The sequence below is a fragment of the Coregonus clupeaformis genome, chromosome 5 (assembly GCF_020615455.1).
Source record: "Coregonus clupeaformis isolate EN_2021a chromosome 5, ASM2061545v1, whole genome shotgun sequence".
Lineage (NCBI taxonomy): Eukaryota > Metazoa > Chordata > Actinopteri > Salmoniformes > Salmonidae > Coregonus > Coregonus clupeaformis.
This window is the reverse complement of record NC_059196.1, coordinates 36,210,893-36,234,386: the sequence shown is the minus strand read 5'-3', so window position 1 is coordinate 36,234,386 and position 23,494 is coordinate 36,210,893. Positions and strand designations below refer to the sequence as shown.

Sequence of the window (23,494 nt, the reverse complement as noted above, 5' to 3'; positions counted from 1 at the left end):
AGATGTGAATGAGGCAGGTCATAAGTGAAGAATGAGGCAGGTCATAAATGAAGATGTGAATGAGGCAGGTAATAAATGAAGATGAAAACGCCACGCTCTACCAACTGAGCTACATCCCTGCCGGCCATTCCCTCCCCTACCCTGGACGACGCTGGGCCAATTGTGTGCCGCCCCATGGGTCTCCCGGTCGCGGCCGGCTACGACAGAGCCTGGATTCGAACCATGATCTCTAGTGGCACAGCTAGCACTGCGATGCAGTGCCTTAGACCACTGCGCCACTCGGGAGAAAAATTACAAAGGTTAATGGGTCTCAGAAAATTACATAGATTTAATGGGTCTCAGACAATTACAAAGATCAATGGGTCTCAGACAATTACAAAGATTAATGCTTCTCAGACAATTACATAGATTTAATGGGTCTCAGACGATTACAAAGATTAATGGGTCTCAGACAATTACATAGATTTTTTCAAAGAATTACCTAGATTTGTTTTCTGATAGTTTTTCTATGGTGTTTAATTGTATAGGCTGTATACATTGTACACCTTTGCATTGTGTTGGGATGAATCTGACTGTTCGATATCTGTTTAAAACAGATACAACTTTTTTAAAGTGTAACAATGTTGCCTCAGTGATCCCATTCCCAAACAGCTAAAGGCCAAGACCGAGGAGGAAAGACCGAGGAGGGAAGATATGATGGACTTCTGAAATCAATCTGGTCATCAATGGAAACTGTGCTTCTTTCTGACTGACTTGGCTGGACCCAGACAGTGAACCCATAGTGAACCCATAGCCTGGCGTCTTGATGCAGCATAGGATCAATCTACTCCCTCTTCCCTCGGACTCAACAGGAGCCTGTCTGTGTTTGTGTCCCAAATTGCATCATATTCCCTATATAGTGCACTACTTTTGACCAGAGCCCTATGGCTCTGATAGGGGCTCTGGGAATAGGGTGCCATTTGGGACGAAGCCTGTCTGTAGGAGCAGACGGGTTCAGCTGACCTTTTATTGATTCTATTCTCTACTTCATGTAGTGACATTCAAAATCCTACAACATATTACACCAGTAATCACAGAATCAATGGGACAGCTAGACAGCTAGATTGATGGAGGCCATATAGGAATATGAGTTGTTCTCAAAGTTACAAGGGCTGTTTTCTTCCTCATGACCTGAGTTCTTCTCTTTCACTGTGTCCTGTTGTCTGGAGTGGAAATAACTTTAGATTAGTGGTGTTCTGTGGTCTGGAGTGGAAATAACTTTAGATTAGTGGTGTTTTGTGGTCTGGAGTGGAAATAACTTTAGATTAGTGGTGTTCTGTGGTCTGGAGTGGAAATAACTTTAGATTAGTGGTGTTCTGTGGTCTGGAGTGGAAATAACTTTAGATTAGTGGTGTTCTGTGGTCTGGAGTGGAAATAACTTTAGATTAGTGGTGTTCTGTGGTCTGGAGTGGAAATAACTGTAGATTAGTGGTGTTCTGTGGTCTGGAGTGGAAATAACTTTAGATGAGTGGTGTTCTGTGGTCTGGAGTGGAAATAACTTTAGATGAGTGGTGTTCTGTGGTCTGGAGTGGAAATAACTTTAGATTAGTGGTGTTCTGTGGTCTGGAGTGGATTTTTTTTTTAGATTAGCATTGCAATTTTGAATTCTGTAAAGTGAGTGTGGAAAAGGTGAACAAAGTATAGTTCTCTATCAACAATGACAAGCCACCGGGGTCTGACAACTTGGATGGAAAATTACTGAGGATAATAGCGGACGATATTGCCACTCCTATTTGCCATATCTTCCATTTAATCCTACTAGAAAGTGTGTTCCCTTAGGCCTGGAGGGAAGCTAAAGTCATTCCGCTACCTAAGAATAGTAAAGCCCCCTTTACTGGCTCAAATAGCCGACCAATCAGCCTGTTACACTCTTGGGGGAAAAAATGGTGTTTGACCAGATTCAATGCCATTTTACTGTAAACAAATTGATAACATACATTCAGCACGCTTAAGGACATTCAACAAGCACGGCACTTACACAAATGACAGATGTTTGGCTGAGAGAAATTGATGATAAAAAGATTGTCTGAGCTTTTTTGTTATACTTCAGTACGGCTTTTGACGTTATCGATCATAGTCTGCTGCTGGAAAAACGTATGTGTTATGGCTTTACACCCCCTGCTATATTGTGGATGAAGAGTTTCCTGTCTAACAGAACACAGAGGGTGTTCTTTCATGGAAGCCTCTCCAACATAATCCAGGTAGAATCAGGAATTCCCCAGGGCAGCTGCCTAGGTCCCTTACTTTTTTCAATCTTTACTAATGACATGCCACTGAGTTTGAGTAAAGCCAGAGTGTCTATGTATGCAGATGACTATACACTATACATGTCAGCTACTACAGCGAGTGAAATCACTGCAACACTTAACAAAGAGCTTCTTAACAGCACTATCAACAAGGCAGGTCCTACAGGCCCTAGTTTTGTCGCACCTGGACTACTGTTCAGACCTGTGGTCAGGTGCCACAAAGAGGGACCTCTGAAAATTACAATTGGCTCAGAACAGGGCAGCACAGAGAGCTAACATTAATAATATGCATGTAAATCTCTCCTGGCTCAAAGCAGAGGAGAGATTGACTTCATCACTACTTGTTTTTGTAAGAAGTGTTGACAAGCTGTCTGTTTAAACTACAACCACACAGCTCGGACTCCAATGCATACCCCATGTCACCTAAGGTCTCTTCACAGTCCCCAAGTCCAGAACAGACTATGGGAGGCGCACAGTACAACATAGAGCCATGACTACATGGAACTCTATTCCACATCAGGTAACTGATGCCAGCAGTAGAATCAGAAAAAACCCAGATACACCTTATGGAACAGCGGGGACTGTGAAGAGACACACACACACACACACACATGATAAGACATGCTCTCTACACACCCGTCCACGAGGATTGTGTATTGTAGATATGTGATAGCAGAGTAGTGGCCTGAGGGAACACACTTAATGTGTTGTGAAAAGTGTTATGAAATGTAACGTTGTGTAATATTATAAATTGTATATAACTGTGATAAAAAATTCTAAAGGCATTCACAGATCTGAGCTATCAATGTTGAATAACATGAGAAGCTCTGACAAAGGCCTTGAGGCTGAAACGTGAAACTTAATAAAGAGCAGTGATACTAGCAAGAGCAGTGTGCAGCTTTCTTCTGTTTTCTCATGTTATTCAAATTGTATACAGTGCCTTCGGAAAGTATTCAGACCCCTTGATTTTTTCCACATTTTGTTACGTTACAGCCTTATTCTAAAATAAATAAAAAATCCTCAGCTTCCTCAGCAATCACGACTTCCTCTGAAGCTGCCACCTCTCCTTGTTCGGGCAGGCTTCTGCGTTCGTCATCACCGGCCTTCTAGCCACTGCCGCTCCTCATCTCATCATTCCATTGGTTTTGTCTTGTTCATTACACACACCTGGTTCATATCACCTCATCAGTACCTGTATAAGTGTTCCCTCTGCCCCCCTGGTCTTTGTGTGTGATTGTTTATTGTGGAGGATAGAGAAGCTCGGTGGAGCTCCGTATATTTTCTATTCGCCGGGATATTTCCCTGTGTGCCTTGTATTTTCCAGTGCGCCTTTTTTGCGCACTGTAGTGTTTTTGACGCATTACTGCGTAACTCTCTGTTTCAGAATAAATCCTCTTATTCTGTGATTTACCCTCCTGCGCCTGACTCCTTCGAAATCACCTCATCACACATAATGGCAAAGCGAAAACAGGTTTTTGGAAAATGTTGCACATTTATTAAATATAAAAAACAGAAATATCTTATTTACATAAGTATGCAGCACATTTGCTATGAGACTCGAAATTGAGCTCAGGTGCATCCTTGAGATGTTTCTACAACTTGATTGGAGTCCACCAGTGGTAAATTCAATTGATTGGACATGATTTGGAAAGGCACACACCTGTCTATATAAGGTCCCACAGTTGACAGTGCATGTCAGAGCTTAAACCAAGCCATGAGGTCGACGGAATTGTCCATAGAGCTCCGAGACTGGATTGTGTCGAGGCACAGATCTGGGGAAGGGTCCCAAAAAATGTCTGCAGCATTGAAGGTCCCCAAGAACACAGTGGTCTTCATCATTCTTACTAAAGCTGTCCGCCCGGCCAAACTGAGCAATCTGGGGAGAAAGGCCTTGGTCAGGCAGGTGACCAAGAACCTCATGGACACTGACAGAGCTCTAGAGTTATTCTGTGGAGATGGGAGAACCTTCCAGAAGGACATCCATCTCTGCAGCACTCCACCAATCAGGCCTTTATGGTAGAGTGGCCAGATGGAAGCCACTCCTCAGTAAAAAGCACATGACAGCCCACTTGGAGTTTGCCAAAAGGCACCTAAAGACTCTCAAGAATTCAATAAAGTGAGTGTGGAAGAGATGAAATAATTATCGTTGTCTATCAACAATGACAAGGCACCGGGGTCTGACAACTTGGATGGAAAATTACTGAGGATAATAGCGGACGATATTGCCACTCCTATTTGCCATATTCTTTATTTAAGCCTTCTAGAAAGTGTGTGTTCTCAGGCCTGGAGGGAAGCTAAAGTCATTCCACTACCTAAGAATAGTAAAGCCCCCTTTACTGGCTCAAATAGCCGACTGATCAGCCTGTTACCAACCCTTAGTAAACTATTGGAAAAAATTGTGTTTGACCAGATACAATGCAGATACAGTATGGCTTTTGACATTATCGATCATAGTCTGCTGCTGGAAAAGCGTATGTGTTATGGCTTTACACCCCCTGCTATAATGTGGATAAAGCGTTACCTGTCTAACAGAACACAGAGGGTATTCTTTAATGGAAGCCTCTCCAACATAATCCAGGTAGAATCAGGAATTCCCCAGGGCAGCTGTCTAGGTCCCTTACTTTTTTTCAATCTTTACTAATGACATGCCACTGGCTTTGAGTAAAGCCAGAGTGTCTATGTATGTGGATGATTCAACACTATACAGGTCAGCTACTACAGCGACTGAAATGACAGCAACACTTAACAAAGAGCTTCTTAACAACACTATCAACAAGGCAGGTCCTACAGGCCCTAGTTTTGTCGCACCTGGACTACTGTTCAGTCGTGTGGTCAGGTGCCACAAAGAGCTTTCCTTAAGTTTGGGTCAGTCACAGTGGTCAGGTATTCTGCCACTGTGTACTCTCTGTTTAGGCCAGATAGCATTACAATTTGCTCTGTTTTTTGGTTGATTCTTTCAAGTGTGTCAAATAGTTATCTTTTTGTTTTCTCATAATTTGGTTGGGTCTAATTGTGTTTCTGTCCTCGGGGCTCTTTGGGGTCTGTTTTGTGAACAGAGCCCCAGAACCAGCTGGCTGAGGGGACTCTTCTGCAGGTTCATCTCTCTGTAGGTGATGGCTTTATGGGCATCACTTCCCTTTAGGTGGTTGTAGAATTTAACAGCTCTTTGCTAGCGGGTATAGTCGTAATTCTGCTCTGCATGCATTGTTTGGGGTTTTGCGTTGTACACAAAGTATATTTTTGCAGAATTCTGCATGCAGAGTCTCAATTGGGTGTTTGTCCCATTTTGTGAATTATTGGTTGGTAGTGGACCCCAGACCTCACAACCATAGAAGGCAATGGGTTTGATAAACTAATTGGGATGTTGAGTTTATTGTTCTTTTGATGGCATAGTCTCTATGGGGGTGCCACAGGGTTCAATTCTTGGGCCGACTCTTTTCTCTGTGTATATCAATGACGTCGCTCTTGCTGCTGGTGACTCTCAGATCCACCTCTACGCAGACGACACCATTTTGTATACATCTGGCCCTTCATTGGACACTGTGTTAACAAACCTCCAAACGAGCTTCAATTCCATACAACACTCCTTCAGTAGCCTCCAACTGCTCTTAAACACTAGTAAAACCAAATTCATGCTCTTCAACCGAACGCTGCTTGCACCCGCCCACCCGACTAGAATCACTACTCTCGACGGGTCTGACCTAGAGTATGTGGACAACTACAAATATCTAGGTGTCTGGTTAGACTGTAAACTCTCCTTCCAGACTCACATTAAGAATCTCCAATCCAAAGTTAAATCTAGAATCGGCTTCCTATTTCGCAACAAAGCCTCCTTCACTCATGCTGCCAAACATGCCCTCGTAAAACTGACTATCCTACCGATCCTTGACTTCGGCGATGTCATTTACAAAATAGCCTCCAACACTCTACTCAGCAAATTGGATATAGTCTATCACAGTGCCATCCGTTTTGTCACCAAATCCCCATATATTACCCACCACTGTGACCTGTACGCTCTTGTTGGCTGGTCCTCACTACATATTCGTCGCCAAACCCACTGGCTCCAGGCCATCTATAAATCACTGCTAGGCAAATCCCCGCCTTATCTTAGCTCATTGGTCACCATAGCAACACCCATCCATAGTCTGCGCTCCAGCGGGTATATCTCACTGGTCATCCCCAAAGCCAACACCTCCTTTGGCCGCAATTCCTTCCAGTTCTCTGCTGCCAATGACTGGAACAAATTGCAAAAATCTCTGAAGCTGGAGACACTTATCTCCCTCACTAACTTTAAGCATCAGTTGTCAGAGCACCTTACCGATCACTGCACCTGTACACAGCCCATCTGAAATTAGCCCGCCCAACTACCTCATCCCTATATTGTTATTTATTTTGCTCATTTGTACCCCAGTATCTCTATTTGCACATCATCTCTTGCACATCTATCATTCCAGTGTTAATACTAATTGTAATTATTTTGCACTATAGCCTATTTTATTGCCTTACCTCCATAACTTGCTAAATTTGCACACTGTATATTATATGTATTTCTGTTGTATTTTTGACTTTGTTTTGTTTTACCCCATATGTAACTCTGTGTTGTTGTTTTTTATCGCACTGCTTTGCTTTATCTTGGCCAGGTCGCAGTTGTAAATGAGAACTTGTTCTCAACTGGTTTACCTGGTTAAATAAAGGTGAAATAAAATAAAAATAAAAATAGAAGGCTTTGTCTCTTAGATTGTTCACAGCTTTGTGGAAGCTACCTGTGGCGCTGATGTTTAGGCCGAGGTAGGCTTAATTCTTTGTGTGCTCTAGGGCAACGGTGTCTAGATGGAATTTGTATTTGTTGTCTTGGCTACTGGACCTTTTTTGGAACATGTTTTTGTCTTACTGATATTTACTGTCAGGGCCCAGGTCTGACAGAATCTGTGCAGAAGATCTAGGTGCTGCTGTAGGCCCTCCTTGGTTGGTGACAGAAGCACCAGATCATCAGCAAACAGAAGACATTTGACTTCAGATTCTAGTAGGGTGAGGCCGGGTGCTGCAGACTGTTCTAGTGCCCTCGCCAATTCGTTGATATATATGTTGAGGAGGGTTTGGGCTTAAGCTGCATCCCTGTCTCACCCCACGGCCCTGTGGAAAGAAATCTGTGTGTTTTTTTTTGCCAATGAGAGGGCTACTTACACAGTGTTGGGAAGGGATCACAGCAGTGATTGAATGAGGGTATGAGGCATGAGTTGAGGTGTTCAGAGGCTTGACTTCAGTGCAGGACAGGAATTGACTGGGAAGACAAAAAACAATAACACAACACACTACACAGTTAGACCAAAGAGCTGAGAAGGAGATAGTCCAAGCAAGGAGTAAAATCATTGATGTGTAATAATGTGATTGTGTTTGTGTATGTGATTGACTCTACATACAGTAACGAGAGAAAATGGATAGGGGTACTCACAGTGCTTGGAGAGGAAATATACAATGTGCCAGTGGATGAGCAGGCACGTGAGAGGTGGCTTCAGTTCATGTCAGGAGGGAGTTGACACTGGTAGTGGAGTGGAGCTGTCATCACCTCAAACTGCAGCAACCTTATACTTGTTCATATGAATTATATTAGATTAGGAGGGGGATTTCCTCTACCCAGACACAGAGACAACAACTGATAGACAATAGAACTCACAGGGCTGATCTTTATGCGTGTTTACATCATGCAGGCCTATGCAACTGTAGACCTTATAAAACATTACATCACGCAGACCTCTGCAACTGCAGGCCTTATAAAACATTACATCATGCAGGCCTATGCAACTGTAGACCTTATAAAACATTACATCACGCAGGCCTATGCAACTGCAGGCCTTATAAAACATTACATCACGCAGGCCTCTGCAACTGCAGGCCTTATAAAACATTACATCACGCAGACCTATGCAACTGTAGACCATATAAAACATTACATCACGCAGACCTATGCAACTGTAGACCATATAAAACATTACATCACGCAGACCTATGCAACTGTAGACCATATAAAACATTACATCACGCAGGCCTCTGCAACTGCAGGCCTTATAAAACATTACATCACGCAGACCTATGCAACTGTAGACCATATAAAACATTACATCACGCAGGCCTCTGCAACTGCAGGCCTTATAAAACATTACATCACGCAGACCTATGCAACTGTAGACCATATAAAACATTACATCACGCAGACCTATGCAACTGTAGACCATATAAAACATTACATCACGCAGACCTATGCAACTGTAGACCATATAAAACATTACATCACGCAGGCCTATGCAACTGCAGGCCATATAAAACATTACATCACATCTGTCATCACTATTATGTTGATTGATTAATTCCAGTTAATGATTTTGGATTGAAAACGTGTAGGCAGCCTAGCCAGCCCAAGTTTGAATATAAGCCACATTTGATCACATTCACATTTTCTCCTGACACACAAATGGACTACAAATACATAACATGACCAATTTGTTACCCTGACCAGATGGACAAGCTGTATACATCTGCTCTTATTAGTAGCCTCGAGTTGATCAAACTGAAAAATAGTCTCATTTTCCTCCCATACAGCATGTCAGATCTCTAATGTTTAGATGTAGTCTAGGCTGCTGCAACATTTACGTCATGAGTGTTTGCTTGTGTCTGTCCGGAGTGATTATGTGTTATCATCTTTGCAAAAGAAATACCGGAGGAAAGTGGAAAGCCTACTTGAGCGTGCGGAAACAATGCGCTGCGTCAACCTCTCTCTTTAATCTAACTTTTAATGGATGATGCGATGGAAGCAAATCAAATCATTCGGAATTGATTTCGACATCCCAGAAAAAGACAGTCGAAAGTTCCATATGTTCAGCAAGTAAAGCATCGTAAGGTGCAATTACCACCTCAAGCTCCTTGTAGTTGCACTTGTTAGTGGAACTTTCCCTCTCGTCTTGTCCTCTAAAAGCCAATTATTGCGCCGCAAAAACACAGTGGTGTTGACAAGCCGCTCGAGAACATCCCTGCTTCTTCTTCCTTCCTCGTTGAATACGCAGACCTTCGTCATGATCGATGCGGCTTTTTCCCAGAAGCTTGAATCTGATGTGGGCATTTACAGTGGGGGAAAAAAGTATTTAGTCAGCCACAGTGGCGGTTCTAGACACATTTTACTAGGGGGGCCAAGGAGGGGCCAGTGTTTAATCAGGGGGGCACACATAAAAAAACTGGCAACACATGATATTCAAAGATTATAAACTTTATTTTACTTTAAAATCATATGACATTTATTATAACACGTATTTTGTACAAGAGTGCAGATGCAAGAGAGATAGTGCCATAAAAATGAAAAAATAAAAAAATTAAAAAAAGTACAGGGTACAAATACAGGGTTCATATTCAATGTGAACAAAACTCCAGGATACAACAAAGGGTACAACAATGTGCCATTTCCTATTTATGGAAGCCCCACCACTACTGTGGACAGTTGATTCCACATTTTGTTTTAAGAAAGAAAACTTTCTGAGTGATTTATAAACAAAACACACTACCCTGTATCCATTTAGGTAAAATAAACCAAATCAGAAAATAAATTCAATTCAAAGAGGCTTTACTAGCATGACCATATTGACATACAGTATTGCTAAAGCACATAAACAGGGAAACGTGTTACACATTAACATCCAGTAGTCCAATAGGATGCAGACAATAAACATTAAGTTAACATTCGTTTAAAAGCAACAATCATGTCAACACAATGTAGCAATATGAACAACACTGATGGATATCAGCAACAACATGAAAACAAGAATATTACAGGTGTCTGTGTGTGTGTGTGTGTGTGTGTCTGTGTCTTTGTGTACTTCACTGTCAGTTGATGAGCAGGTGTACAAAAAAAGGCTTTACAACATATATGGGCAAGTCCATTTAGGACAGCACATTTCCACCATAGTTCACATTAGGAAAAAATGACAGCATGAATGCTCACTAAACAAACATATACTACATATACCTTTTTATACACATTTTTTTTCAGTAATTTTTTAAGAGTGAAAGGGAAGTAAGCAATCGCTCATCATAGGATCATACATATTTCAGTTACAATATTAGTTACAATATTAGTGTTAGTTAGATCATCATGTCAAAGCTGGACCTGCAAAGTCTGAACGACACAAGTGTGCAATGATTGGAGTGATTTTGTTTCTTTTTTTTCTTGCTTTGCTTGTTTTCAAAAGGAAAAATCATAGTTGGTAAAAAATAAAATAAACTTTCGTTGAAAGGTATCACACTGTATAATTTACAAATATCTAAAGAGGTTTAGTGGATGCCATAAAACATCTGTGGAGCTTGAAGATTTGTAGTACATAGATGTTTGGCAGAGATAATTCAAAAGAATAAAATCATAAACTCTATCTAACTTTTTTGTTTGCTGGGGCAAAAAATGACTTTATGTCCCTTCCTCGTTTCATGATAACTATTAGAAGAAGAAAAAACGTAGGGGCATGCATTACATTTTGTTACCTAACCATCCCTCCCTACTTAACACTGGCAGATAACCTGTTGATTACTTTACTAAAAATGTATTTGTTATCGCGATGCAACAGCCAAGACGGATGAAGTTACGTGGTTAACATCACAACATTGTGTAGACCTAGCAAGGATAGCCTACTAACATTTGGATATTTGCTTCTGCTTCGATGAGTTTGCTTAGATATGATTACATTTCTAAACAAATCGAGACCAGACATTTAAAAACTTGATTTGATTTATGTGTGAGGAACAAAAGGAACATGTAGGCTATGTGCAAGAACAACAAGTCACTTATGATATTAAATCGTTTTGCTTACCTTCGACCTTCGGGTGCGCCACTCTAATTTACCCGTGTAGAACGTTGCCGTGTAGAGCGTTGCATTAGTTCCGCTTTTGGCGCTCGCGTGTAAAATAGTTATAAATTCATAATTTTTTATTTGGTCAGCACGGGGGGGCCACAGGGGTGGCCAGGGACATTTCCAGGGAGGCACGGGCCTCCCCCGGCCTCCGTGTAAAACCGCCACTGGTCAGCCACCAATTGTGCAAGTTCTCCCACTTAAAAAGATGAGAGAGGCCTGTAATTTTCATCATAGGTACACGTCAACTATGACAGACAAATTGAGGAAAAAAAATCCAGAAAATCACATTGTAGGATTTTTTATGAATTTATTTGCAAATTATGGTGGAAAATAAGTATTTGGTCAATAACAAAAGTTTCTCAATACTTTGTTATATACCCTTTGTTGGCAATGACACAGGTCAAACGTTTTCTGTAAGTCTTCACAAGGTTTTCACACACTGTTGCTGGTATTTTGGCCCATTCCTCCATGCAGATCTCCTCTAGAGCAGTGATGTTTTGGGGCTGTCGCTGGGCAACACGGACTTTCAACTCCCTCCAAAGATTTTCTATGGGTTTGAGATCTGGAGACTGAGATCTGAGATCTGGCTGACTAAATACTTTTTTCCCCCACTGTACCCTTTGTTGGCAATGACACAGGTCAAACGTTTTCTGTAAGTCTTCACAAGGTTTTCACACACTGTTGCTGGTATTTTGGCCCATGTGCAGGTCTACAATTTTGTTTCTGGTGTCCTTTGACAGCTCTTTGGTCTTGGCCATAGTGGAGTTTGGAGTGTGACTGTTTGAGGTTGTGGACAGGTGTCTTTTATACTGATAACAAGTTCAAACAGTTGCCATTAATACAGGTAACGAGTGGAGGACAGAGGAGCCTCTTAAAGAAGAAGTTACAGGTCTGTGAGAGCCAGAAATCTTGCTTGTTTGTAGGTGACCAAATACTTATTTTCCACCATAATTTGCTAATAAATTCATAAAAAATCCTACAATGTGATTTTCTGGAAAATGTTTCTCTCAATTTGTCTGTCATAGTTGACGTGTACCTATGATGAAAATTACAGGCCTCTCTCATCTTTTTAAGTGGGAGAACTTGCACAATTGGTGGCTGACTAAATACTTTTTTCCCCCACTGTATATGCTCCCTGCTTTTGTTGTGCCGTTTAGCTGAACGATAGATGTTCTTCAGGTCACTGTACCCTCCTTTCGCCCCAAGGCTTTCCAAAAAGCAGGCAAGGCCAGCAGTACAGACGGCTTGATGAACTCCCTGTTAACCAGCTATACTGTTGATACCAGTTGGTATTGAACGACCCCACCTTTTCATTCTCCTTCATGAAACTGATCTCAGGCAGAAGTCGACCCTCGCTTTTAATTCACACCTTTTCCATGTACCCCAGAGAATTAAAGGGGTTCTTCAACAAAAAGTCAACAAAATTTGCGGTAGCATTGGTGGCAAAAACTGCACACTCGAGCTACTTGCTATTGAAGTTAGCAAGGCAAATTGAAATAAATTGCACTAACTGGACACAAACATAAAGTTATAAAACCAAGAAATCAATTTATAATCTACCTCCTCCGTCTCCTGGAATTTGAAGAAACTAATTTGAATGGAATAATATTTTTAAAAATGCTGAACTATCACTTTTCAATCTCTATCCAATAATGTCACCAACTCACCGCTTCTCAACACATAGAACCCCCACATAGAATCTATCTGAAAAGGATAACTTTTTTAGTGTTGTGCTGCTGATCGATAAAGGAAGTCTTTAACAGGAACCGCCTGTAGTGTAGTGGAGGTGTTACACTGTCTGGCATAGCATTTATTGGAGAGCAAAGAGAGAGAGAGAGAGAGAGAGAGAGAGAGAGAGAGAGAGAGAGAGAGAGAGAGAGAGAGAGAGAGAGAGAGAGAGAGAGAGAGAGAGAGAGAGAGAGAGAGGGGGAAGGAGAGGGAGAGAGAGAGTGGAAATTAGATTGAGAGAGAGTCAGAGAGAGAGAGAGAGAAAGAGAGAGAGAGAGAGAGAGAGAGAGAGCCCAAGCCAATGGCATGTACCAGATGCCCAGCAGGCTCTGCTCACAATTACTGGCCTGAAGCCAAACCACACAACCAACAACATTAGACACTTTATGGAACACAAAGCCTTCACTATTTCATCCTGGAATATCCAAGGCCTGAGGTCATCTGCCTTTGGCCTAAAGAGCAGGAATCTGGACTTCACCAAAGAAATCGGAAATACAGACATTGTCATCCTACAAGAAACATGGTATAGAGGAGACGGACCCACTGGTTGCCCTCTAGGTTACAGAGAGCTGGTAGTCCCATCCACCAAACTACCAGGTGTGAAACAGGGAAGGGACTCAGGGGGTATGCTAATTTGGTATAGAGCAGACCTAACTCACTCTATTAAATTAATCAAAACAGGAACATTTTACATTTGGTTAGAAATTCAAAAGGAAATTATCTCAACTGAGAAAAATGTCCTCCTGTGTGCTACCTATATCCCCCCACTAGAATCCCCATACTTTAATGAAGAAAGCTTCTCCATCCTGGAGGGGGAAATCAATCATTTCCAGACCCAGGGACATGTACTAGTCTGTGACGACATAAATGCCAGAACTGGACAAGAACCTGACACCCTCAGCACACAGGGGGACAAACACCAACCTGGAGGTGACAGCATTCCCTCCCCCATATGCCCCCCTAGGCACAACTACGACAACATAACCAACAAAAACGGGTCACGACTCCTGCAGCTCTGTCGCACACTGGGTATGTACATAGTCAATGGTAGGCTTCGAGGGGACTCCTATGGTAGGTACACCTATAGCTCATCTCTTGGCAGTAGTACTGTAGACTACTTTATCACTGACCTCAACCCAGAGTCTCTCAGAGCGTTCACAGTCAGCCCACTGACACCCCTATCAGACCACAGCAAAATCACAGTCTACTTGAACAGAGCAATACTCAATCATGAGGCATCAAAGCCAAAATAACTGAATAATATTAAGAAATGCTATAGATGGAAGGAAAGTAGTGTTGAAACCTACCAAAAAACAATTAGGAAACAACAAATTCAATCAATTCTAGACAACTTCCTGGACAAAACGTTCCACTGTAATAGTGAAGGTGTAAACTTGGCAGTAGAAAACCTAAACAGTATACAGTGGGGAAAATAAGTATTTAGTCAGCCACCAATTGTGCAAGTTCCCCCACTTAAAAAGATGAGAGAGGCCTGTAATTTTCATCATAGGTACACGTCAACTATGACAGACAAAATGAGAAAAAATAATTCAGAAAATCACATTGTAGGATTTTTTATGAATTTATTTGCAAATTATGGTGGAAAATAAGTATTTGGTCAATAACAAAAGTTTCTCAATACTTTGTTATATACCCTTTGTTGGCAATGACACAGGTCAAACGTTTTCTGTAAGTCTTCACAAGGTTTTCACACACTGTTGCTGGTATTTTGGCCCATTCCTCCATGCAGATCTCCTCTAGAGCAGTGATGTTTTGGGGCTGTCGCTGGGCAACACAGACTTTCAACTCCCTCCAAAGATTTTCTATGGGGTTGAGATCTGGAGACTGGCTAGGCCACTCCAGGACCTTGAAATGCTTCTTACGAAGCCACTCCTTCGTTGCCGGGCGGTGTGTTTGGGATCATTGTCATGCTGAAAGACCCAGCCACGTTTCATCTTCAATGCCCTTGCTGATGGAAGGAGGTTTTCACTCAAAATCTCACGATACATGGTCCCATTCATTCTTTCCTTTACACGGATCAGTCGTCCTGGTCCATTTGCAGAAAAAACAGCCCCAAAGCATGATGTTTCCACCCCAATGCTTCACAGTAGGTATGGTGTTCTTTGGATGCAACTCAGCATTCTTTGTCCTCCAAACACGACGAGTTGAGTTTTTACCAAAAGTTATATTTTGGTTTCATATGACATTCTCCCAATCCTCTTCTGGATCATCCAAATGCACTCGAGCAAACTTCAGACGGGCCTGGACATGTACTGGCTTAAGCAGGGGGACACGTCTGGCACTGCAGGATTTTAGTCCCTGGCGGCGTAGTGTGTTACTAATGGTAGGCTTTGTTACTTTGGTCCCAGCTCTCTGCAGGTCATTCACTAGGTCCCCCTGTGTGGTTCGGGATTTTTGCTCACCGTTCTTGTGATCATTTTGACATCACGGGGTGAGATCTTGCGTGGAGCCCCAGATCGTGGGAGATTATCAGTGGTCTTGTATGTCTTCCATTTCCTAATAATTGCTCCCACAGTTGATTTCTTCAAACCAAGCTGCTTACCTATTGCAGATTCAGTCTTCCCAGCCTGGTGCAGGTCTACAATTTTGTTTCTGGTGTCCTTTGACAGCTCTTTGGTCTTGGCCATAGTGGAGTTTGGAGTGTGACTGTTTGAGGTTGTGGACAGGTGTCTTTTATACTGATAACAAGTTCAAACAGGTGCCATTAATACAGGTAACGAGTGGAGGACAGAGGAGCCTCTTAAAGAAGAAGTTACAGGTCTGTGAGAGCCAGAAATCTTGCTTGTTTGTCGGTGACCAAATACTTATTTTCCACCATAATTTGCAAATAAATTCATTAAAAATCCTACAATGTGATTTTCTGGATTTTTTTTCCTTAATTTGTCTGTCATAGTTGACGTGTACCTATGATGAAAATTACAGGCCTCTCTCATCTTTTTAAGTGGGAGAACTTGCACAATTGGTGGCTGACTAAATACTTTTTTTCCCCACTGTATTTGACCTCTCAGCTTCCCTATCAAATCTAAAAATCTCTAACAGAAAACCAAAGAAAAGTAATAACAGTGATAAATGGTTTGATGAAGAATGCAAAGACCTAAGAAAGAAATTGAGAAACCTATCCAACCAAAAACATAGAGACCCAGAAAACCTGAGCCTACGCCTTCACTATGGTGAATCACTAAAACAATACAGAAATACACTACGGAAAAAGAAGGAACAGCATGTCAGAAATCAGCTCAATGTAATTGAAGAATCCATAGACTCTAACCACTTCTGGGAAAATTGGAAAACACTAAACAAACAACAACACGAAGAGCTATCTATCCAAAACGGAGATGTATGGGTAAACCACTTCTCCAATATTTTTGGCCCTATAACAGAGAACAAACAGCAAAAAAATATACATGATCAAATGCAAATCTTAGTATCAACTATTAAAGACTACCAGAACCCACTGGATTTTCCAATTACATTGAATGAACTACAGGACAAAATACAAACCCTCCAACCCAAAAAGTCCTGTGGTGTTGATGGTATCCTCAATGAAATGATAAAATATACAGACCACAAATTTCAATTAGCTATACTTAAACTCTTTAACATCATCCTTAGCTCTGGCATCTTCCCCAATATTTGGAACCAAGGACTGATCACCCCAATCCACAAAAGTGGAGACAAATTTGACCCCAATAACTACCGTGGGATATGCATCAACAGCAACCTTGGGAAAATCCTCAGCATTATCATTAACAGCAGACTAGTTCATTTCCTCAGTGAAAACAATGTACTGAGCAAATGTCAAATTGGCTTTTTACCAAATTACCGTACGACAGACCACGTATTCACCCTGCACACCCTAATTGACAAACAAACAAACCAAAACAAAGGCAAAGTCTTCTCATGCTTTGTTGATTTCAAAAAAGCTTTTGACTCAATTTGGCATGAGGGTCTGCTATACAAATTGATGGAAAGTGGGGTTGGGGGAAAAACATACGACATTATAAAATCCATGTACACAAACAACAAGTGCGCGGTTAAAATTGGCAAAAAACACACACATTTCTTTCCACAGGGCCGTGGGGTGAGACAGGGATGCAGTTTAAGCCCCACCCTCTTCAACATATATATCAACGAATTGGCGAGGGCACTAGAACAGTCTGCAGCACCCGGCCTCACCCTAATATAATCTGAAGTCAAATGTCTTCTGTTTGCTGATGATCTGGTGCTTCTGTCACCAACCAAGGAGGGCCTACAGCAGCACCTAGATCTTCTGCACAGATTCTGTCAGACCTGGGCCCTGACAGTAAATCTCAGTAAGACAAAAATAATGGTGTTCCAAAAAAGGTCCAGTTGCCAGGACCACAAATACAAATTCCATCTAGACACCGTTGCCCTAGAGCACACAAAAAACTATACATACCTCGGCCTAAACATCAGCGCCACAGGTAACTTCCACAAAGCTGTGAACGATCTGAGAGACAAGGCAAGAAGGGCCTTCTATGCCATCAAAAGGAACATAACATTTTACATACCAATTAGGATCTGGCTAAAAATACTTGAATCAGTTATAGAACCCATTGCCCTTTATGGTTCTGAGGTCTGGGGTCCGCTCACCAACCAATAATTCACAAAATGGGACAAACACCAAATTGAGACTCTGCATGCAGAATTCTGCAAAAACATCCTCCGTGTACAACGTAAAACACCAAATAATGCATGCAGAGCAGAATTAGGCCAATACCTTCTAATGATCAAAATCCAGAAAAGAGACGTTAAATTCTATAACCACTTAAAAGGAAGCGATTCCCAAACCTTCCATAACAAAGCCATCACCTACAGAGAGATGAACTTGGAGAAGAGTCCCCTAAGTAAGCTTGTCCTGGGGCTCTGTTCACAAACACAAACAGACCCCACACAGCCCCAGGACAGCAACACAATTAGACCCAACCAAATCATGAGAAAACAAAAAGAGAATTACTTGACACATTGGAAAGAACAAACAAAAAAACAGAGCAAACTAGAATGCTATTTGGCCCTAAACAGAGAGTACACAGCGGCAGAATACCTGACCACTGTGACTGACCCAAACTTAAGGAAAGCTTTGACTATGTACAGACTCAGTGAGCATAGCCTTGCTATTGAGAAAGACTGCCGTAGGCAGACCTGGCTCTCAAGAGAAGACAGGCTATGTGCACACTGCCCACAAAATGAGGTGGAAACTGAGCTGCACTTCCTAACCTCCTGCCAAATGTATGACCATATTAGAGACACATATTTCCCTCAGATTACAGCGATCCACAAAGAATTCGAAAACAAACCCAATTTTGATAAACTCCCTTATCTACTGGGTGAAAAACCACAGTGTTCCATCACAGCTGCAATATTTGTGACCTGTTGCCACAAGAAAAGGGCAACCAGTGAAGAACAAACACCATTGTAAATACAACCCATATTTATGTTGATTTATTTTCCCATTTGTACTTTAACTATTTGCACATTGTTACAACACTGTATATATACATAATATGACATTTGAAATGTCTTTATTCTTTTGGAACTTCTGAGTGTAATGTTTACTGTTAATATTTATTGTTTATTTCACTTTTGTTTACTATCTACTTCACTTGCTTTGGCAATGTTAACACACGTATCCCATGCCAATAAAGCCGTTAAATTGAATTGAAATTGAAATTGAATTGAGAGAGAGAAAGTGTGTGTGTCTGGATGATGGCCCATGCCAGGTTGTTATTAATGATGTCTCTGTGCTGGCAGGCCGAGCAGCAGGGAACCCCTCTGTTATACCAAGGCTACCAAGGGTTCAGCCACGGGAGAGCTCTGTTACTGTATCTGTTCCCATCTAGCCAGGGTTCAGCCACGGGAGAGCTCTGATACTGTATCTGTTCCCATCTAGCCAGGGTTCAGCCACGGGAGAGCTCTGTTACTGTTGATACTGCTCCTCTCTTATACCAAGGCTTGCAATGACGCAACCAGGCTGAATGCAATGCTGTGTGTATACCGTATTATACAGGCTGAATGCAATGCTGTGTGTATACCGTATTATACAGGCTGAATGCAATGCTGTGTGTATACCGTATTATACAGGCTGAATGCAATGCTGTGTGTATACCGTATTATACAGGCTGAATGCAATGCTGTGTGTAGACCGTATTATACAGGCTGAATGCAATGCTGTGTGTATACCGTATTATACAGGCTGAATGCAATGCTGTGTGTAGACCGTATTATACAGGCTGAATGCAATGCTGTGTGTATACCGTATTATACAGGCTGAATGCAATGCTGTGTGTATACCGTATTATACAGGCTGAATGCAATGCTGTGTGTAGACCGTATTATACAGGCTGAATGCAATGCTGTGTGTAGACCGTATTATACAGGCTGAATGCAATGCTGTGTGTATACCGTATTATACAGGCTGAATGCAATGCTGTGTGTAGACCGTATTATACAGGCTGAATGCAATGCTGTGTGTAGACCGTATTATACAGGCTGAATGCAATGCTGTGTGTATACCGTATTATACCGTATTATACAAGCTGCATTTTTAACTTTGATACTGTATGGACACTGTAGGAGGCTAGTTAAGGTCTGGAGTTTCTGTCCCTAGCCAGGGTTCAGCCATTTTAAAAAGTATACCTTATAAACAATTATTGACATAATTCAATAATGTCAGCAGGCTGCTTTCACCATGGCTCTCCCTGACCATGTTTAGACAGCCCCTACGGTCTCAGTGTACTCTAGGTTTGAGCTCTAGTCAGGAACTTGAGGTTTTCCTGGCCATGTGATCAGGACAAACTCTGGGCCCTACGTACTGTATGTAATACAGTTGGAGTGCTGAATCAGGTCCCCCCATCCATGTAATGTTATTGACTACGTTTTAAATGGCTTAACTGGTCCTAGATCAGCAGTCATACTATGAGATTTATGTATGAACTCACTAACTGTAAGTCGCTGGGGATAAGAGCGTCTGCTAAATGACTCACTAACTGTAAGTCGCTGGGGATAAGAGCGTCTGCTAAATGACTCACTAACTGTAAGTCGCTGGGGATAAGAGCGTCTGCTAAATGACTCACTAACTGTAAGTCGCTGGGGATAAGAGCGTCTGCTAAATGACTCACTAACTGTAAGTCGCTGGGGATAAGAGCGTCTGCTAAATGACTCACTAACTGTAAGTCGCTGGGGATAAGAGCGTCTGCTAAATGACTCACTAACTGTAAGTCGCTGGGGATAAGAGCGTCTGCTAAATGACTCACTAACTGTAAGTCGCTGGGGATAAGAGCGTCTGCTAAATGACTCACTAACTGTAAGTCGCTGGGGATAAGAGCGTCTGCTAAATGACTCAAATGTAAATGTTATTGAACCCGTACTCATTGATTTATCCTCCTGGTGCTCCATACGTGACCTGTTAACTCCATTACATTAGTGTAATATACACTGACCTGTTAACTGGGGCGGCAGATAGCTTAGTGGTTAAGAGCGTTGTACCAGTAACCGAAAGGTCGCTGGTTCTAATCCCCGAGCCGACTAGGTGAAAAATCTGTCGATGTGCTCTTGAGCAAGGCACTTAACCCTAATTGCTCTGGATAAGAGCGTCTGCTAAATGACCAATTTATTTAATTTTTTATTTAAACTCCATTACGTTAGTGTAATATTTACCTGACACAATATATCAATGCTTATGATATTTTACTTAACGGAACCCATATCGACCCCCTGCCACATTCATTTGAACTTTAACTCATATGTTCATACTGTGTATATGACCTTTAACCCAGAAGTGATATCAGATGAAGGATTAAAGAGATACTGTGTGTTCTGTTTTTTTCCAGCCCAGTCGTTCAAGGAGTTCTCCCAGCTGCTGACCACGGTGGAGGAGGAGAGGAGACGTTTGGTAACAGTTCTGTTATTTCAACCATCTACATCATCTTCATGCCCATGCCATGCGAGAGTGGTCATCAACTTCATTTTCCTATTTAGATTAGATTTAGATTAGATCAGTTATTGCGGGCTATAGGCCTATACAGATGTAGGATTTTAATTGGATCACAGGAACAGGAGAACTCAGGGCCCTATGTTGAGAATTGTCCTGTAAACTTGTAGTGTATTTGAGTAAAAAAAAAAAAAAAAAGACTTCTAAAGTTTGTCATTTCCACTTTGACATTTCAGATTTTATGTGCCCTAACGAAAAATGTATTAACCCCTACACAAATGTCCATGAATTATAATCCACATAATAATTAACATTTCCTGTTGCTGCAGGATTATTTTCCTGCTGTATCAAACTGGGTCAAATTAAGACCCTACATCTGTAATGTCTAACTGATTTTTATATTATTAAGTGACAGATATTGTTACTATGGGTTACCATATAGCAGCATACCCAGAGAGGGGCATTTAGCCGTTTAGATGCTTCAACTACTCTCAGATCCCACTATGCCTGTTCACCAAGTTCTCTGCTCTGAAATTATCTGGAAACGTTCTCATATAGCAAATATCCCAACCCCATTATAGTTAGCTTTATAATCGCCTAGTGAGAGAGGCTGCAGAATGAAGGAGGTCCAGGGAACAGTGCAGTAGCATATGGCATGCTAGTCTCTTCCCACAGCCACACTGGAGCGCCATGACTCTGGCGAGCAAGACTAGTGGAATACTGAGCCCTTTAACTGAGTCTGGCATGGGGCTTTGCTCACCCTCAGGCTGGGCTGTGTCTGGCATGGGGCTTTCCTCACCCTCAGGCTGGGCTGTGTCTGGCATGGGGCTTTGCTCACCCTCAGGCTGGGCTGTGTCTGGCATGGGGCTTTCCTCACCCCCAGGCTGGGCTGTGTCTGGCATGGGGCTTTCCTCACCCTCAGGCTGGGTTGTGTCTGGCATGGGGCTTTGCTCACCCTCAGGCTGGGCTGTGTCTGGCATGGGGCTTTCCTCACCCTCAGGCTGGGCTGTGTCTGGCATGGGGCTTTGCTCACCCTCAGGCTGGGCTGTGTCTGGCATGGGGCTTTCCTCACCCTCAGGCTGGGCTGTGTCTGGCATGGGGCTTTGCTCACCCTCAGGCTGGGCTGTGTCTGGCATGGGGCTTTCCTCACCCCCAGGCTGGGCTGTGTCTGGCATGGGGCTTTCCTCACCCTCAGGCTGGGTTGTGTCTGGCATGGGGCTTTGCTCACCCTCAGCCTGGACTGTGTCTGGCATGGGGCTTTGCTCACCCTCAGGCTGGGCTGTGTCTGGCATGGGGCTTTCCTCACCCCCAGGCTGGGCTGTGTCTGGCATGGGGCTTTCCTCACCCTCAGGCTGGGCTGTGTCTGGCATGGGGCTTTCCTCACCGTCAGGCTGGGCTGTGTCTGGCATGGGGCTTTCCTCACCCTCAGGCTGGGCTGTGTCTGGCATGGGGCTTTGCTCACCCTCAGGCTGGGCTGTGTCTGGCATGGGGCTTTGCTCACCCTCAGCCTGGACTGTGTCTGGCATGGGGATTTCCTCACCCTCAGGCTGGGCTGTGTCTGGCATGGGGCTTTCCTCACCGTCAGGCTGGGCTGTGTCTGGCATGGGGCTTTCCTCACCCTCAGGCTGGGCTGTGTCTGGCATGGGGCTTTGCTCACCCTCAGGCTGGGCTGTGTCTGGCATGGGGCTTTGGCACTCTCTGCCTGGTGTAACAGAGGCTGGACAATGCAGTTAGCCTGGTTGTACCATGGCTATGCCAGACATCAGTTTTGCAGCCGAACAATGATGTCTGGCATAGCCATGGTACATTCAGGCTAAATGAGTAGGTTTGCTGCAGAGGCAATGTACTGAAACATTTTATATTGAATTGATGTCCACATTTATTGTCCATTCCAAATGTGATTGGATGGACGATGAAGATAGCATTGTGTTGAATGATATTGAACTAGGTCACAAAAAGGCTACAACAACCCTCTCTTGGATCTTATTGCAGCAGATGGCATCATATTAAAACATATTGGTATCATATTAAAACGTATGGCATCATATTAAAACATATTGGTATCATATTAAAACGTATGGCATCATATTAAAACATATTGGTATCATATTAAAACGTATGGCATCATATTAAAACATATTGGTATCATATTAAAACGTATGGCATCATATTAAAACATATTGGTATCATATTAAAACGTATGGCATCATATTAAAACATATCGGTATCATATTAAAACGTATGGTATCATATTAAAACATATGGCATCATATTAAAACATATTGGTATCATATTAAAACGTATGGCATCATATTAAAACATATTGGTATCATATTAAAACGTATGGCATCATATTAAAACATATTGGTATCATATTAAAACGTATGGTATCATATTAAAACGTATGGCATCATATTAAAACGTATGGCATCATATTAAAACATATTGGTATCATATTAAAACGTATGGCATCATATTAAAACATATTGGTATCATATTAAAACGTATGGTATCATATTAAAACGTATGGCATCATATTAAAACATATGGCATCATATTAAAACGTATGGCATCATATTAAAACGTATGGTATCATATTAAAACATATTGGTATCATATTA

General features: G+C 42.2%; 1 protein-coding gene across 1 annotated transcript in view; it reads left to right on the top strand.

Annotated features, from left to right (window-relative positions):
• Window positions 1-23,494, top strand: part of LOC121566964 (rho GTPase-activating protein 42) — a 240,429-nt gene that overhangs the window by 62,482 nt on the left and 154,453 nt on the right. Inside the window, exon 3 of the mRNA XM_041876916.2 lies at window positions 20,773-20,834. Within this exon, the coding sequence (XP_041732850.2) occupies window positions 20,773-20,834 (62 nt within the window). The remainder of the gene's footprint in view (window positions 1-20,772; window positions 20,835-23,494) is intronic.